Source organism: Gobio gobio (assembly GCF_949357685.1).
Source record: "Gobio gobio genome assembly, chromosome: 18".
Classification (NCBI taxonomy): domain Eukaryota; kingdom Metazoa; phylum Chordata; class Actinopteri; order Cypriniformes; family Gobionidae; genus Gobio; species Gobio gobio.
The window spans coordinates 2,123,369-2,142,121 of record NC_137111.1 but is presented as its reverse complement, the minus strand read 5'-3'; the positions used below and the strand labels follow the sequence as shown (position 1 = coordinate 2,142,121).

Here is an 18,753-nt window from a genome sequence, read left to right as displayed (position 1 = left end):
TCATTCATTAATCGTTTTCTCTTTTAGTGCAGTAAACCACTTGTGAGTGGTTCATCATTGTGGACTGGAGGCAAAATGCTCCATTGATAACGTCGCTAAGACGGCACTGTTGTTTTCTGCTGCCATTTAATGTCACTGTGATCATCGTGATTCATTCTTTGTTTTGTTAGCTTACTTTGCATCTGCATATGATTGTAAATGCTTGTTGTACTAGTGTGTGTGTGGCTAGCTTCCGAGCTGTCCGTCCATGCATGACGTAGCCGCATGTGATGGTATAATTCAGCCTCACTTAATGTATAACCACCAGCCGTTTAGTTACCCTTGAGCCCTTTGCTCTGTGTGCTTCTCAAAGATTGCGAAGTGAGCCACATTTTTCTGTGTTGTAAGCCTGGTTTTGATTTCTATGATTTAATGTTTACTTGTGTTTTTGTGTGGTTAATTTCATTTTTGCTCATAGCCGTTGGCTGTTGTAACGTGGCCACATTGTGAACTTTTTAGGTCACCACCAGCCAGGCTAACCACTGAGCTCAGTAAAATTCATAAGTTTGCAGCCAACTGTGAATGTGTATTATATTGTGTTTTTGTTTCTTTCAGGAGCTGAAGGCCCGCCCTGTGCAGAGGAGCTAGCTGTCTGTCCTCTTTTGGTGGTGGTTCCTTCACAGAGTGTTTTGCCGTGGGCACCTATGTGTCTTTCACCCAGTGAGTGTGAGTGTTGCGTGGAGTGGAATTTGATGAGTGGTGTGATCTTAGGACACTCCCTGTCCAGCTAGCTCCCTGCTGGCAAGCCTCAGCCCCAAAAGTGTTTTTGTTTTTTATTTTTTTGTTTTTCTTTATTTCTGGCCTGGTGCACACTTAACAGTGCAAAACTTGTCTACCTCAAAGTTTTTATATATTAAATTATTGTTGAGAAAATAAAAAAGAGTATTTTTGTATTTTGATCCACGTCTCTTGTCGTCTGTGGTCACGAACCAGCGTGTCTTGTATAAATTTCTCCGTGTAGTGAAACGGGGTGGCGTAGTCTGCTTTTCATTTAATTATACTTTTCCTCTTAAGTGTAACTGTAATTTACCTGATCCATCACCTCGCCACACATACTTTTGGCAGATCCAGGGCCAGATGTTGATTTCTGGTTTGGACTGGTGTGACTTTGTTGTCTACGCACAGGAAGACATGTTTATTCAGAGGATTCCCAGAGACATTGAAATGACCAAAACAATGAAAGAAAAAATAGACCATTTCTTTTTTTATTGCTACCTCCATGCTTACCTAGATAATTAGGCTATTAACATCTATCGCACTTTAACAACCTTCTGTAAATATTTCTCTTACTGTCAGTTCTAATTATTTCATATATATTTGTACATATGTTTGGTTCAAGTTTTATTGTTCATTTTTAGAAATCTATACACAACTGGAACTGATACATATTTTTGTCCATTCCCAGGTTTGGGTGTTTGTTTTTTACACCTTCAGTTTCTGACACATCAATGAGAGGCATGTAATGTATATTATATTTCATAGTACTGAAAATATTGTAGTGTGTGTATATATTATTAATTCATTAAATTACATGTTCCTTCCTATGAATGTTATTTTGTTGTTTTTTTAGGTAATGGTTCATAACAACATGAAGCGAATTTAACGCAAGTCAAATCATTGTAACTATTTATTATGTAAACATTAATCAGTTTATTATACAGATAGCTTGAAAGCACAGATGAACAAAAGTACATATAAAATACAAATGATTCAGTACTTATATTCAAAGAGTATGTGCAATGTACAGCAGTGCATAAATAACATGAGGTACTATAAAATGCAATTTATAAAAAGTAATATACAAAGGTACATTTAAACAAAGTGGTTATAAAACTTTAATAAATAACCTATGGCCATTTGTATACATTTGCAAAAGTTAACAATAAACTGATTAGATAGATTTCTAGACAAATTGTGGTCAATTTTATACATAAAAAAAAAAAAAAACTATTTACAGACAATGGGCCCTATCTTGCACCCAGCGCAATTGACTTTGTACACCGACGCATGTGTCATTCCTATTTTGCACCCGCGCAAAGCGTGCTTTTCCCTCCATAGAAGCACGTCACTAAACTAGTGAATGAACTTGCGCTACCTGGGCGGTTCAGCGCAAAAAAGGAGGCGTGTTCCGGCGCAAACAATCCCTGGTGCTATTTTGCTTTTCCATTAAACAATTGCGCCACTGACCAGAAAAAACCTAGTCTAAAGTCAGTGGCGCGTTGCGCGTTGTTCATTATGCTATTTTAAGGGCGCATGCTTGACCATAATGTATAGCGTGCACAACGCGCATACACTTTGCTCATGTAATCTACACAGATGCAACAGTTATTTTTGCAAATCATAAATTGTTACACTAAAAAATATTAACACATGAGATGACGGAAATCATTGTGGTGTGCCACGAAGATGTGAAAAAATAGGCATAAATCTAGCTTACAAATTATTCAGGCTAATTGTAGTCTAATAATTAAGGAGACCTGTTTGCCCAATAGTGGCAACTTCTGGCAAGACATACTGTATATGTATATAAGGACATCTAACAAATTGGTTTGTCCGTCAAGGCACTTGCGGCACTGGTGCAACGTCCTGGGGATGCCAGCTGATGAAACAATTGTGGCTATTTCCTCCCACGCCTGTTTAACCGACGCTATTTTGGGTGGGTTTCTCCCATCCCCATACAACACAACTTCTCTGTCTTTCACTGCTCTTACAAGCACATCAGTCTCCTCGGCTGTGAACCGCTCCTGGCGTGCGCCTGGTAAATACGCCATAATAATAGCAATCCATAATGGAACTTGCGCACCTGCTTTTACAGGGAATGTTGGATGACGCTCTGATTGGTTTATTCACGTTACGCCCAAACCACACCTATGAATAATGAAGCTACTTCAGACCAACCCATTTTAGATTTGCGCCGGGCGCAAGAGCCATTTATCCCGCCGGGAAAATAGCAACAGCGCCGAGACCCGCCCACAAAGTTACTTGCGCTTCGCGCTTTGACACTTGCGTTTCAGATCGTTAAAATAGGGCCCACTATGTGTTTCTCACAGAACAAGTGCTATGCTGGTTTCTTTGCCCAAGCCTTTACAAGAGGCCCGTTTTCATAGTTTGTCAGGAGACAAGCAACAGCATACAGCTGATTAATGTTGCCAAAAAGCCGAAGTGGAATCTCTGTGTCAAAGAACTTGTGTTCCTTAACACGGCGTATTAGACGCTCAACATGCACCCTGAGGCGTGCAATTGTTTGAGTCTCCCTGACATCACAGGCAGACATCTGGGACCTTCCAGAGAGAAATGCTGGCCTATAAATCTTGCAAGGGACAAGGTCATCAACAAGGAAACCTCGGTCAACCATAATGGCCATCCCAGGTCTCAAAAGGGAGAGAATTCCAGACTCTCGTGTGATTTGTTTGTCACTGATGGAACCAGCATACAGTGGAGAGATAAATGTGACCGCCCCATGTGGAGCCACTCCGAGCAGCCCTTTCAGCGTACAGTGGGACTTGTATGCAGAGAACAGTTCACTCTGGAGAAGAGGTGATGAAGGGCACTGGCACCTCAGCTCCGTACAGTCCAGGATGACTGTAGTGTCTGCATAGTCCTTGAACTCAGCTGGCAGATGTTCCCTTATTTTCTCCTCTGGTATCCAGATCCTCACAGACCCTAACACAGTGTACAGAAAGTTGCTCCACGTTGTGATGATCCGACTGACTGTGGACTGGTGGACTCCATACCGGTCAGCAAGGTCACGTTGTTTTGAACCCAGCGCAAGGTAGTTGAGAAACAAGAACATCTCATCAATGGGCTGCAGGGAACGAGTCTGTTCAAAAGAAAAAAATTTACATATTGAGAACAATGTTCATTATCCCTGAACTTTAAGTTGTATTGTATGGTCCATGTAAATAAGTACTTACTACAGTGGAACTCGGCTCTGTAAAGGTGCCTCTCTGTGCTTGAGTCACACTGACCATAGATGGCAGCGAGGGTTCTATTAAGGCCCAGAATCTCATCAGCAGGTCATAGGATGCAAATCTAAACGAATACAATTTAGATATTAGCATTTACATCTTGTATCATCATTTATCATTTTATATTTTATCATTTTTAATTTTCAAATAGTTTGTCATATATCGGGACTTAAATCATGTTTATCAGTCATTCTGGGAGACACATTCAAGTGAATAGGGAAATAAATTATACATCAATATTGCTATGAAATATTAGATATTATGAAAATGTCAATTATTACTCCCATTATTCTCTCTCTCTCGCACACACACACACACACACACACACACACACACACACACCACTACACTATCTCGCGCTCTCGCTCTCTCTCTCACACACACACACACACACACACACACACACACACACACACACACACACACACACACACACACACACACACACACACACACACACACAACCATATCTGTTGCTGCAAAAGTACTACAGAACAATCAGTATGTTTGACAATAACACCGATGCAAGGATACTGACAAAAGTTTAGACAAGTCAAAGTTTAGTTTAGTCCATCTAGTTACATCTTACCTTGTGAAAAAACGTATGTCCTTGTCTGAGGCAGCAAAACGATGAATCCCAAAGCGCTGACTCATTGTCAGCTTGTCGACTTGTTCCCTCAGCTTCAGGATCTCCTCTCTGAGAGACATGTTGTCCTCAAGGGCTAAATCAAAAACTGCAGGATCTGGAGCAGAAGCGTAGTCGTGGTTCATGAGGATATCAGCCACCTTGCACGCTGTGTTATCCCGCGACACCGCTGGCGGCGGCCGCTCTCTCCTCTCCCATACCCCCGGTCTTGAAGTGGGAAGGGTGAAATTGTTCCACTCAAACAATGCTGGAACAGCTCCCTTAACTAATAGCCATCTCCCTGTCTCGGACCCTGGCTCACGAACATCCTCCTTTTTAAAATGCCGGCTACATACTCGGGTATGGGGAGTAACTGTAAAGTTGTCCCTCCGGATAGCGACAAGCCATTTTCGCCTTATTTCCGCATCAGATGGAAATGTGTGAAAACTAAGTACTTTGTTGTACTTACTTGAGGCTTGACACAGAGGCACACAACAATGTTCAGCTGTAGTGCTGTCGGTTCGCTGAAATTTAAACGTTTTCTTTGCCATAACGCTATCATTTGGGCCTTGGGGACAAAAAAATCACCTCAGCAGTATGAAAGCGGAAGTAGCTTAGCTGGCGGAGATTTTAGCGGAAGTACGTAATCGCCTGCGTGTGCATATAGCCTATTGCACATTGACGCAGACAACAGTGCAGGAGTATAAATGCTCGCGACGGCGTCGGCTACGCACGTAGCCTACGGCGTACACTACGCCGTACTCTCGACGCAGAAGTGTAAATGGGCCTTAAGCAGTGATAGTTTTGCCATGGCATAAACGAAACTGTCTCATATCTTCTGCATGTGTTGAGTGATTTAGATCAGACTTGAGCTGTATGTTTGGTCACATGGGCTGATCACATGGATCATGTGACTATTGCAAATCACAGTCACTTATATTTACCCAAATCACTTCAGACCTGGTCAGAATAATGTCAAGACTCAGCTGGTGTAAAACTGACAAAGAATGTCTTAAATAGTGTTTTCATCAAGCTGGAGAATTTTCAGAACTTCAGTCATTAGCTCCGACCTAGTCGGCCATTTTGGAATTGAATGTGAATCTTCTAAAAAGTGCACACTATGTTCCTCCAAGGGGATTCATGCGATTCTCCCCAAACTTGGTAAAGATGATTCCAAGACATTGAAGATGCTAAACTGCGAACAGATTTTTGATACCTTAAACGGTGTTGCCATGGCGATGGATTAAATTAATGACAAAAATGGGAAGTGCATTGTCTGATTTAGATCAAATTGGTGTCATATGTTTTCTCATGAGGGCTGATCACATGGATGGTGCTATTGTAGATCACAGTCGTAGCGCCACCAGCTGGCAGCCGGAAGTGTGTCACTTACAACAGGCCTTGAAATTTGCTCCGAATTATATCAAGACACGGCTGATGGAAAACTGTCAAAGGATTCTTGATATCTTAAATAGTGTTGCCATGTGAACTAATCAAACCTTACATTTTTCAGGTGTTTTTGAGGTTACACTCACCAAACTTGGTACATATATTGTTTTCATCAAGCTTCACAATTTTCTAAATTACTATCATTAGCTCCGACCAACAGGAAGTTGGCTGATTTGGAATTAAATGTGAAGCTTTTGAAAATTGCAGACTATGTTTTTTTTAATACTCCAAGGGGATTCATGCTGTTCTCGTCAAACTTGGTAAAGACGATCCGGTAACACTTTACTAGAAGGGGTGTGCATAAGACTGACATGACACATGTTATGAATATGAAGGAGTTTGTATGCATGTTTATGACAACTGTCATTAAGGGTCATTCGCTCAATTATGTCATTTTTAATGCAAAGATGACATTATTTGAGATGTCTTGACATAAACCAATACATCATAACCTGTCAGTGTCTTTGTCATGACAACTTGACATTACCAAGACAACATAACCTGTCATAAACATGACATATCCGATTAATTATCAAACTTAAGAAACGACTTAGCTTTATGGGTTAACATTAAACTGTCATGTGGTTGGCTTTGACGTTGGCTGTCATGAGACCATTATAATGTCATGAATTTTTTATGACCACTTTTTTTCAGTGGTACAAATTGAATTTGTCATTAAAATGTCATTAAGTGTCAATACTCTATATAATTATTTTATAACAGTGTCATGAATATTTTTCTTCACCTAAACTATGGCGTCATAGAGGAAATCGTACTGAGTCATTGAAAACCTCAGAATGATAGAGTGGCAGCACTGGTCAGGTGTACGCCGTTATGATGGTGTCTTAGACTTATCCATGATGTAAAGAAGCATTTGAGGGAAATATAAATGTGTGGGATGCTGAAAGGAACTGTTTTAGCAGGGATATGGACCAAACGCTGCATGGCTTAACCCACCATTGTACTGCTTTCATTTAATTTTAGGTGAATCAGTCTCCAAAGGCAATTGTTACATGCACGCCAGGCTCCACCCCCTCACTACCACAACGATCCCTGTCACCTGAGTACTGAGCACACACACCTGCACATCATCATCACTGCAATCACCACCTGCACTTAAGCCCCACGCTCACACTCAGTCACTGTCCGGTATCGTTTGCACATGACCCTACATGCTTGACTCACCTGACTACTTACCTGATCTCCATCGAACCCTGAGTGTCTCCTCGTCTCGTCCTGTCTCCTGGTCCTCGTCTCCTTCGATCCATTGTTCCTGTGTTCAAGATCCCAAGACGTATTGTATTACCAACCATTCCAGCATTACCGTATACTCTCACTCAGACTCTCACCTCTGCTTTCACCTGCCTCTGTTATCCGTGTCTAACTCTGTTTGTAAAAGAATACCGGACCAACACAGCGCACCAGGATGAGCACCCCGGATCCATTCCAAGAGCTCGTCGACGCCGTTCGGCGAGCTCTTCCCACCAGCGCACCTGCACCTTCACCGGCGAGCACTTCCGGGATCCACACAACCACTTCTTCGCCCCCCGAGTACGCCAGTCCCATGGCCAGACCGGCGCCCTTCTCTGGTTCAGTGGAGGATTGCAACGGATTCCTACTGCAATGTTCGCTGGTCCTGGAGATGCAGCCACGCCTGTACCCCAACGATCGCGCTAAGGTAGCGTTCATCACTTCTCAACTCTCCGGTAAAGCGCTCCGTTGGGCGGAATCCATGTGGTCCACAGACAATCCAGTGATCCAGAGCCTGTCGGGGTTCCTAACTCACTTTAAGGAGGTCTTTGGGAAACCATCATGGGATTCGTCGATCGGAGAACAGTTATACCATCTGAAACAAGGTACCTCCACAGTTAATGAGTATGCTCTACAGTTTCGAACCCTCGCTGCTGCTAGTGGATGGAACGAGCAGTCCTTGCTTACGACCTACCGACAGGGTCTGGATCCTCGGGTGCGGCTGCATCTCGCTGCATACGAGGATACCAATCCTGAGTGCAATCATTCCTTCACTCTCTAAAATAAAGCCACTCACCACAACTGTGGAATCTCCCTTTCACTTACTGCCCTCCTCGATTCTGGGTCAGCCGGGAACTTCATCTCGGGAACCCTCTGCCGTCAGCTCAATCTCCGCACGTCTGCAACTTCGACGATCTACCAGGTCCAGTCGGTAAACGGGCAGACCACTCAGTCGGAGGCAGGTTAGTCGCTCTGTGGGCCCCATCGGAGTGCAAGTCAGAATCCTCCACATGGAGCGACTACACCTGCTGGTTCTGGAGGAATCCACCGCTGACATCATCTTAGGGCGCCCGTGGTTAGAGCAGCACAACCCCGTCATCTCCTGGAAGACAGGAGAGGCCCTGAAGTGGGACGACAGCTGCTTCCCGGAATGCTTCCCATCTCCACCGATTCGTCCCTCTCCGCGTCCCCAAGATCTCTCCGTCTGTGCCACGTCCATCAAGAGTCCGGTAGAGAGACGATCGGTGGATGTCCCCTCCTGTTACGCCCCCTTCAGAGACGTCTTCTGTCCCCAACGGGCCTCCAAGCTGCCTCCCCATCGGCCATGGGACTGCGCCATCGATCTGCTGCCAGGTGAACCAGTGCCCAGGGGGAAAATCTATCCCCTCTCACTCCCGGAGGAGTAGGCCATGGAGGAGTACATCAAGGAGGCGCTGGAGCAAGGCCACATCCGTCCATCTACCTCCCCTGCTGCTTCGAGCTTCTTCTTCGTGGCAAAGAAGGACGGAGGCTTGTGGCCTTGTATCAACTACCGGTCATTAAACAACATCACCATCAAGTTCCGTTACCCCCTTCCTCTCGTCCCAGCTGCCCTGGAACATCTCCGTGGTGCCACTGTGTTCACGAAGTTGGACCTCCGCAGCGCCTATAACCTCATCCGGATACGTGAGGGGGGCGAGTGGAAGACCGCCTTTGTAACGCCCACTGGTCACTATGAGTACTTAGTGATGCCTATGGACTCGCCAACGCCCCCTCCGTATTCCAGGACTTCATCCTCGAGGTGCTCCGGGAGTGTCTCCACAGGTTCGTGCTGGTATATATAGATGACATCTTGATCTACTCCCGGAGCATGGCCAACCATCGCCGTCACGTTGCGGAGGTCCTACAACGCCTGAGGAACTACCAGCTCTACCTCAAGGCCGAGAAGTGCTCATTCCACCAGCCCACTGTGCAGTTCCTCGGGTACAACATAGATCACAGTGGCATCCGGATGGATGAGAGGAAGGTGGAAGCCATCCGGTCTTGGCCAACTCCCACCTCTGTGAAGGAATTACAACGCTTCCTGGGTTTCGCAAACTTCTATCTACGCTTCATACAAAACTACAGCTCCATCGCCAGTCCCCTCACCAGCCTGCTCCGCAACAAGCCCAAGTCTCTGTCCTGGACCCCATCTGCCACCCAAGCCTTCCAGACCCTAAAGGACACCTTCACGACAGCTCCCCTCCTGGTCCATCCTGATCCCGAGCTTCCCTTCGTCGTGGAGGTGGACGCCTCTACCACCGGGGTGGGTGGGGTCCTTTCTCAGCAGCAGGGGAACCCCATCCGTCTCCATCCATGTGCCTTCTTCTCCCGCAAGCTCAGCCCGGCGGAGGTTAACTATGACATCGGCAACCGAGAGCTCCTAGCCATCAAGCTCGCACTGGAGGAGCGGAGGCACTGGCTAGAGGGCTCAAAACATCCATTCCTGGTCCTGACTGACCATAAAAACCTGGGGTATCTCCGAGAGGCAAGACGACTCAACCCCCGACAGGCTCGCTGGGCACTCTTCTTCACGAGGTTCGACTTCCACATTTCCTACCGGCCAGGGGCCAAGAACATCAAGGCGGATGCCCTTTCCCGCATCCACGGCCCAGAGGAACGTTCCGAGGAAGAAGAGGAACCCATTCTCCCCACGAAGCTCTTCCTCAGTCCCATCACATGGTCAGAAGAGACCCTGCCCTCTACCAATGCCTCCACCAACGTGCCGCCGGGCTGTCCTCCGGGCTTGCATTACATCACTCGAGCACAACGCATCCCTCTGATCCACTCTTCACATACATCACTGGGCACTGGTCACCCTGGGGTCAATGAAACCCTCTCGCTGCTACGCCAGCGCTTCTGGTGGCCACACATGCCAGCTGATGTCAGAAGGTACGTGAGGGGATGCCGGGAATGCGCCATGGCCAAAAGCCATCGTCACCTGCCAGCTGGGAAACTCCTGCCTCTGCCCGTTCCCAACCGTCCGTTGTCACACCTAGGGGTGGATTTCATCACAGACCTGCCCAATTCAGAGAACTGTACGTGTATCCTCGTAGTGGTCGATCGCTTCTCGAAGTCCTGCCGGCTGCTCCCACTACGAGGACTTCCCACAGCCCTAGAGACCGCGGAAGCCATGTTTAACCACGTCTTCCGGTATTATGGCATTCCCGAAGATATCGTATCTGACAGAGGTCCTCAATTCATTTCTAAGGTATGGAAGGCCTTCTTTGCACTCCTAGGTGTGACCGTCAGCCTCACGTCCGGATACCATCCTCAGACGAATGGGCAGACGGAAAGAAAGATCCAGGAGATTGGCCGTTTCCTCCGTACCTGTCACGGCCACCAGGACTCCTGGAACCAGTTCCTAGGATGGGCCGAGTATGCACAGAACTCACTTCGACAATCCACCACCGGCCTGACACCTTTCCAGTGTGTACTCGGCTATCAACCGCCCCTCTTCCCCTGGTCTGGGGAACCCTCCGACGTTCCTGCGGTTGACTACTGGTTCCGGGAGAGTGAGAGGGTCTGGGACTCAGCCCATCACCAACTTCAACTGCTCTGACGCTCCGACATTCCAGGTGGGGCAGAAGGTCTGGCTGTCCACCCGGGACATCAGACTGCGTCTGCAGTGCAAGAAGTTGAGTCCCAGGTTCATTGGCCCCTTCGAGATCCTGCAGCAGATCAATCCGGTGACGTATAGACTCCAACTACCACCTCAGTACCGGATTCACCCCACTTTCCACGTGTCTCTCCTGAAACCTCACTACCCCTCTGTTTCTGTTTCCCCAGAGCCTGGCGTTACTCCGGAGCCTCCCTCTCCACTTCTAGTTGATGACGGCGCAGCATATCAGGTCCAGGACATCTTGGACTCCCGGCGTCGTGGTGGTCAACTACAGTACCTGGTAGACTGGGAGGGGTACGGCCCTGAAGAAAGATTGTGGGTACCCAGGCATGACATCCTTGATCCGAATCTACTAGAGACGTTCCACGCTACCCGCTCTGATCGACCGGCACCGCGGGGTAGAGGTCGACCACCACGGCGTCGGGGTCCTCGGCCCTCAGGAGATGGCCGTGGATGGGGGGGGGTAATGTTACATGCACGCCAGGCTCCACCCCCTCACTACCACAACGATCCCTGTCACCTGAGTACTGAGCACACACACCTGCACATCATCATCACTGCAATCACCACCTGCACTTAAGCCCCACGCTCACACTCAGTCACTGTCCGGTATCGTTTGCACATGACCCTACATGCTTGCTTCCTCGGACTCACCTGACTACTTACCTGATCCCCATCGAACCCTGAGTGTCTCCTCGTCTCGTCCTGTCTCCTGGTCCTTGTCTCCTTCGATACATTGTTCCTGTGTTCAAGATCCCAAGACGTATTGTATTACCAACCATTCCAGCATTACCAGACACTCTCACTCAGACTCTCACCGCACCTGCTCACTTCCTGGTTACGAAATAAACTCTGCTTTCACCTGCCTCTGTTATCCGTGTTTAACTCTGTTTGTAACAGCAATAACAAATAATTTTATCCATTTTAATTATTATTATTATTATTGGATGATTGATTTTATTTCTCAAACACCTATTCATATTTTTAAGACATTTGAAATTGTCTATTATCTGACCTTCTGTTGGAGCTGGAGGAGGAAACTTAAAAAAAACAAAAACATTATGAACTGAAAAATATTCATGACGCTGTTATAAAATAATTTGACAGTGTATTGACACTTAATGACATTTTAATGACAAATCCAACTTGTACCACTTAAAATAGTTCATGACATTATAATGGCCTCAGTCAACATCAAAACCAACCACATGACAGTTTAATGTTAATCCATAAAACTAAGTAGTTTCTTAAATTTGATAATTGAGCTGCTGTGTCATGTTTATGACAGATTTATGACAGGTTATGTTGTCTTGGTAATGTCAAGTTGTCATAACAAAGACATCTCAAATAATGTCATCTTTGAATTAAAGATGACATAATTGAGCGAATGACACTTAATGACAGTCGTCATAAACATGCATACAAACTCCTTCATATTCATGACATGTGTCATGTCATTATTAAGAAGGTGCCAGTCTTATGCACTGATCCCAAGACATTGAAGATGCTAAACTGCAAACAGATTTTTTATATCTTAAACAGTGTTGCCATGGCGATGGATTAAATTAATGACAAAACTGGGAAACTGGAAGAGTCTTATATACTGTATAAGTGCATTGTCTGATTTAGATCAAATTGGTGTTGTATGTTTGCTGATGAGGGCTGATCACATGGCTGTTGCTATCGTGGTTCACAGTCATAGCGCCACCAGCTGGCAGCAAGAAGTCTAAAATTATTACTTATTATTTTTTTTACATGAATTAATTTGCACCAAATATTGCATATTTTGGAAGTAAGTTTGGTCACTTTAGATTAGGGTCCAATTCTCACTATTAACTAATTATTAACAATGACTTTTGCCTCAATACACTCATAATGGCTGCTTATTAATAGTCAGTAAGGTCGTTGTTAAGTTTAGATATTGGGTAAGATTAAGGGATGTACAATATGATCATGCAGAATAGGCATTAATTTGTGTTTTTTAAGTGCTAATAAACAGACAATATCTTAGTAATGTGCATGATAATAAGCAGCTAGTTAATAGTGAGAATTGGACCCTAAAGTGTTACCGTAACTTTGATTTGTCACTAATGTGTTAAGCACCACACTATAAGAAAATTTACTTCACCTCAGATCATCCGTATGCACCATTAACTTTCTTCATAGCATTTTCTCTAAAATAGATTAAAATTGATTAAAAAAAAATCTGTGTAATGAGATGTTGTTTCTCTTGCAGAGAGCAGTGAGGATGATATTGAAATTTCCTTTGTTTGCCATCGACCTGAAGGTCTGGAAATACTACAGGAACTGACCAAATTCAGCAAGAACGAGCTGCAGTTTCTCTACAGGGCCTTCAAAAATGTGAATGTTCCTCTACTAACATAATATAAGGTAGAAAGCCAGTACATCCACTGGGAATATCACCGTCACTGAACACAAATAATTCTCACTATTTAGTCTGCATTTAGATTTTTTTTTTCCAGAATGGGATTTAATTCATTGTAAATTGTATTATGTTGAATGTTTTCAGTGTTTATGTTTGGGACTGTTGTGTGTTTCAGGAATGTCCCAGTGGAGTGGTGAACGAGGATGTGTTTAAACTCATTTACTCTCAGTTCTTCCCACAGGGAGGTGAGACCGCATTAGAATTTTGAACTTGTGTTATTATTTTTTTCATCTCCTTGTCAGTTTTGGTTGTTTCCCTCCTTTTCCCAAACTGCTTGGACCCAATTGATAGTCTTGTGATAGTAGGCAGAGTAATTTTTTTTTCAAATTCCTTTTTCTCTCTCTCAGATTCAAGAAATTATGCACATTTCCTATTCGAGGCATTTGATACTAACAAGAACGGCTGTTTGAGTTTTCAGGTAAGCTGTAGCCGTTTGAGGTACTGACATGATAATGTGAGCATTTGAGAGCCAGTTTTCTTTCTAGACCAGCCCTGGTCCTATGTCTTCACATTTGATTGTTCATCAGCTGGTTAGAAAACTCTCCATAAACTCCACTAAGAGAGACCTACAATAGCTCTAGTAAAGCTTTATTTATTTAGCAGATTTATTTTTCTTCTGCTGTTATTGTTCATTTTACAGGAGTTTGTCGCTGGACTGTCACTCATCCTTAGGGGCTCAATGTATGACCGGCTAAATTGGGTGTTTGATTTCTATGACCTTGATAAAGATGGATTCATCACAAAAGAGGTTTGTTTATGGAGTCATTAGCATTCACATGAATATATCGCATTGGTGCGTTCAGAAAGACCAGTGTAAAAGTATCTGTGTGTGTGTGTGTGTGTGTGTGGTTTCGGTCTCTCAGGAGATGATGAACATCATGAAGTCGATTTATGATATGATGGGGAAGTACGTGTATCCATCTATACAGGACGATATTCCCAGAGAACATGTGGAACACTTCTTTAAGGTGAACACAAACACACAGGAAGTTCATTTCAATTCGTTCAATTAGTAACCTAGATTTTTCACTAATAACCTCCCCCATCAAGGAGGCGAGTTCTCACGCCTCAATAATAACAAAGTCCAACTGAAGGGCAAGAGGGGGCTTAGGTGGAGGATGCAGAGCAGGACAGGTGGAGACGAAGGTGGGAGGATCCAGGCCAGAATCCCAGCAGGAGGGCCAGGAGTCGAGGAAGGGAGGAAGCATGGTGGAGGCTTGGCAGCTGGAACCAGTAGTTCGATCTGCTGGTTGAAGAGACCCAGGCGAAGACAAACAGAAGGTGGAGCCAAGGTGCCGGAGGGCTGAGATGAAGACAGAGCGACTGAGGACCAAGGTAGAGCTGAAAGGAAGGAGGAGCCTGCCGGAGCCAGAGGGGTGGAGGGACGAAGCACAGCTGAAGTCCTGGAAGTTCATGGCTCAGGTAGAGCGATGACTGACCAAAGCGAAGCCAGAAGGGGCGAGGAAGCACGGTGAAGTTGTAAGGACGATAGTCCCAGATGGAGCCGAGGGGGTTAGGAGCCAAGGTGGAGCCGACTGGTCGACAAGCCAAGGTGGAGAAATGGGCATGGAAGTTCTAGGCAGAGATAGTGGGTTGACACCAGTGTTCATTTTGACAGGAAATTCTGATTTAGTTTTAGTCTTTTGACTAAAATGCCATTTAGTTTTAGTCATATTTTAGTCACCTGAATTGTTTTTAGTTTTAGTCTAGTTTTACTCGACTAAATATCATGAGTTTAGTTAAATTGTAATACATTAAGCATTTAAGCATTACATAACCGACTATTACTTGAACTGACATTTTGACATCATTTTGTTTTTGACATTAAAAATATTCAATTCACTTTTTTGTTGTTTTTTTAAAAACATCTATATAGTTTTTAAAACTTTGTATTTCTGTTTTAGTTAGTAGGCCATATCAGGTTAAGCTAAAGCTTCAAATAAGTTTTTAACATTTATTTAATTTCAAGTAATGAAGATTTTTTTAAATGGTTTTAGTGAACTATAACCCTGATACTTTATTGAAAGTGTGTCAAATACTGGTCTTTCCTCCTGACTATGAATAAAATGGGAATGAAATTAAATACAATTTATTGTGTAGCCAAAAACGAATATATAATGCGTGACTTTTAATTTTAAACATGCTCGAAATACCCATTGACTCTTATTTTGAAATGTCTGCGCCTCTATTGCAGTTTCAGGAGCTCGTTCAAGTTCAGATGAGGAAGATAAAATGTGTTGTTACAACCGTCTAAAACATATTACTATATAAACAATTGCCTGGCATAAATGTGCGCTGTTCATTGATTGTGAGCCGCTCTGGAGCTGGATTGGGGGTGTGTGAGCCTGTAGGCCGTGTGTTTTCCAGCGGTTAGATCAGTTCAGATCAAATGTGCTCATCTGTGACACAGGACATCAGTTCCAGCATGGATAGAGCAGAGTCTGCCGCTACGGGGCTGGAATGACTTGACGGGGACGGACAAGAGTCCTAAAGGGAGCGGAGGAGTAGCCTCCGTTTGCTGAGGCCGGAGCCTGCTGTAGTCCACCATGATGGGGAAGGAGCAGAGAATGGAGGACTCGCTACTGGCTGCCCGAACACAGAGAAGTCGTTGCCATTCACAAGGCATCAGAAGTCAGAGGACCGTCCACCAAGGGATATCCAGCGACACTGCCAGGCACTGTGGAGGAGTTCACCCAGCTGGTAGAGGACTGGATGGCAATGTGTTTTGGGAACCGGACCAAGGTTATCATCTCTCTCGTGTATCTTGTGTCTCTTCTCGTCCTTCTGTCTCCTTTTCTCTCATTTTTCTCATCTCTTGTGAGAACGGAGAGATGCCGGTGGTGCGATTACTAATGAGCGTCACCTGCATGCCACACCGGAGAGAGTGACGATAGTGAAGGATGAGAGAGGACCAGGCCTGGACTATTTGCGGGGTGTTTGCGGCAGTCATCTGTGATAGGACTGGGACGGATGATGTGGTCAGCTCACGCACCTGGTCAGATGTTTCTTCATGCTCTGGCTCCGGGATGGCAAAGTCCATTTCCTCATTGGTGCTGATATTGTGGTGGGCTCTGGCTCCGCCTCGGGCTCAGGTTGGTCTGTCACTGAGGTGGTGGCTGCAGCTGGCATGCTGTGTGTTACAGATGGTGAAGGGGGAATCATTGTGGAGGAGTAGCCATTCCACTTACTCCTAAGTCCCTAGAGGCTCCACTCTGGGCAAGCGAACTCTCAGCATTCAAGCTTGTTTAATTCATGAAATGTAACAAAAAATTGACTTAAAAAAAAATTAATTGAAACTAAATCCATACAAAGATCCAATGATAAAAGTTTCTATATATGAAGCGCCTGACAGAACCCTTTCTTCTAAGGAGTGAATAAAGCAATTGTAAGATAATGACTTTGACCTTTGTGCTAAATGTATGAATGTAAATGTATGACTTCAAGGCTAGAAGAATGCATCCTGAACTTGATTTTTTTTTCTCCAGAAAATGGACAGAAACCGTGATGGAGTGGTCACCATTGAGGAGTTCATGGAGTCATGTGAAAAGGTTAATCTCTATCACTCATTACTGTTATCTGAATGCAAAACAAACAAATTCAGAGATAAAATACTTCAAGGGAGAATTGCAGAAAGCAGGTTTAACTTACCATGACATTAATCCTGAGTTCATTAAACAGCAGGCATCGTCCCTTTTACTCATAACCAGAGGAACCATGAACAGAGGAAACTTAGGGCTTTAATACACACAAAGTAATCAACGGAACAAAGAACAGGTGTAATACTAATGAGTAACTATGAACAGGGAGGAAACAGGGAACAGAATGGAAACGAAACCAAAACAGAACAAGACCGTTAAAATTATAATTATAATAGTTGTTGAGTACTAACATACCATGAAAGTTCCTCCAGTTTGGGGGATAACCTACCCAGTTTAGTTGCTAAATCTGCTTTCTGTAATATCCCACAGGAAAATGTGACTCTTGCCAATTACTCTTCTTTCTTTTCTGTTTATTTGAGGATGAGAATATCATGCGGTCAATGCGTCTGTTTGACAGCGTCTTTTAGGAGTTTCTGCCCAGCTGTGGATTTCAGAACCACATTCTTCTCCCTCAATCAAGAAGTTATATATTTCCCATTCAGGCCTATATTTCTTTCTTTTTTCTTAGAGACACAAGATGTGGACTTCCACAGAGCCACTAAAATGTATAAAGAGCAGTGGTAAATAATGCTGCTTGTATTGAAAGTTTAGTCTTAAAGAAGTTATTGTATGTATTCCTACAAAAATTGTTAATTCATAAATATTCACAAGTGTTCAATGTCTCATGTCCTAAATGATTTAAGACAGATATGAATATAATTCAACAGAATATGTTGGAATTATATGATCATGTTGGCTCAGTTTCATTTGGTAAATCCATCAGGGTAATGGAATCTTTCATCACAGATGTTTGCTGTGTTCATTGTGTATTATGCATTATTATAATATTTATGTGGAGTTTACTGATTTTATCAGAGACATGGTGTGAACTTTAGGGAAACACACACCTGAGCTTATTTTAGCTTCTTATGTAAACATCAATGGGCAAATATATGTTTTGGTTTTATCCATACGGTTTATTGCATTTTTCAGTTTCTATTTAATAGTTCCAGACTGTCAGAGATAGTTAAACATAGTGGAAAAGGGTCATGCGCTTGTGTATAATACAAGAATATTCTGGTGAGTAGTATGGAGCTCATTGCTTTACCATGGTTCTGATGATCTTACTGTGTTTAGAAGTATTTGCTGTGTTTGAGTCTAAGAACGCTCATTGTTTTCAGAGTGTTTGGTGACTGATTATATGTGACAAGCTCATCCCCATTGAGTGCTGTTTACCCCATTGGCTGACCAGGAGAATTATTAATTCTATGGCTGTGTGCTCTGTCTGCTCTGCGCCCATGGTTTTAATGGATGCTCAGATCCAATGTCCTACCTGTTTTGGTATTGAGACAACAACGATTTGCGAGATTGGACCCTGAATTTCGGGGTGTTTACAAGTACAGCTCAGAACCTCCAGGCTTTACGGACGGGTGCTGTTCCAGTAAAGAAGCTGATGAGGAAGACATGTATAGACACTACTTCTCCATTATCTCACCATGGACCTGGCGCTGGCTGCAGTTTCTCTGGCTGTCCAGTTTCTTGGTCAGAAGATTTCTTGATGCTGGTTTGCCCTGACTTTACTGATATAGTTGTTTCTGCCTTTTGTTCAGCCCAAGCAGCCAGCTAGACTGGACTGGGTGGCATGTACATTGGCAGAGATGGCTGATGCACAGGAGATGGGCCTTGGTAACATGCTT

The 18,753-nt window shown here is 44.2% G+C and overlaps 2 protein-coding genes across 2 annotated transcripts; one reads left to right on the top strand and one right to left on the bottom strand.

The window, feature by feature from the left end:
* Positions 1-3,097: 3,097 nt before the first annotated feature.
* On the bottom strand, positions 3,098-7,647 carry LOC307142558 (uncharacterized protein; the record flags this gene model as incomplete). The annotated part of the gene is made up of 4 exons (XM_079843527.1): positions 3,098-3,859; positions 3,954-4,071; positions 4,597-5,107; positions 7,575-7,647. 4 exons carry the CDS (start codon positions 7,645-7,647, stop codon positions 3,098-3,100), a joined length of 1,464 nt encoding a protein of 487 aa, XP_079699653.1.
* Positions 7,648-10,270: 2,623 nt separating this feature from the next.
* LOC307142557 (A-type potassium channel modulatory protein KCNIP1-like) lies at positions 10,271-17,484 on the top strand (the record flags this gene model as incomplete). The annotated part of the gene is made up of 8 exons (XM_079843526.1): positions 10,271-10,589; positions 13,209-13,333; positions 13,534-13,603; positions 13,766-13,836; positions 14,059-14,166; positions 14,282-14,386; positions 16,904-16,966; positions 17,437-17,484. The coding sequence occupies 8 exons, from the start codon at positions 10,271-10,273 to the stop codon at positions 17,482-17,484; spliced, it is 909 nt and encodes a 302-aa protein (XP_079699652.1).
* Positions 17,485-18,753: the final 1,269 nt, after the last annotated feature.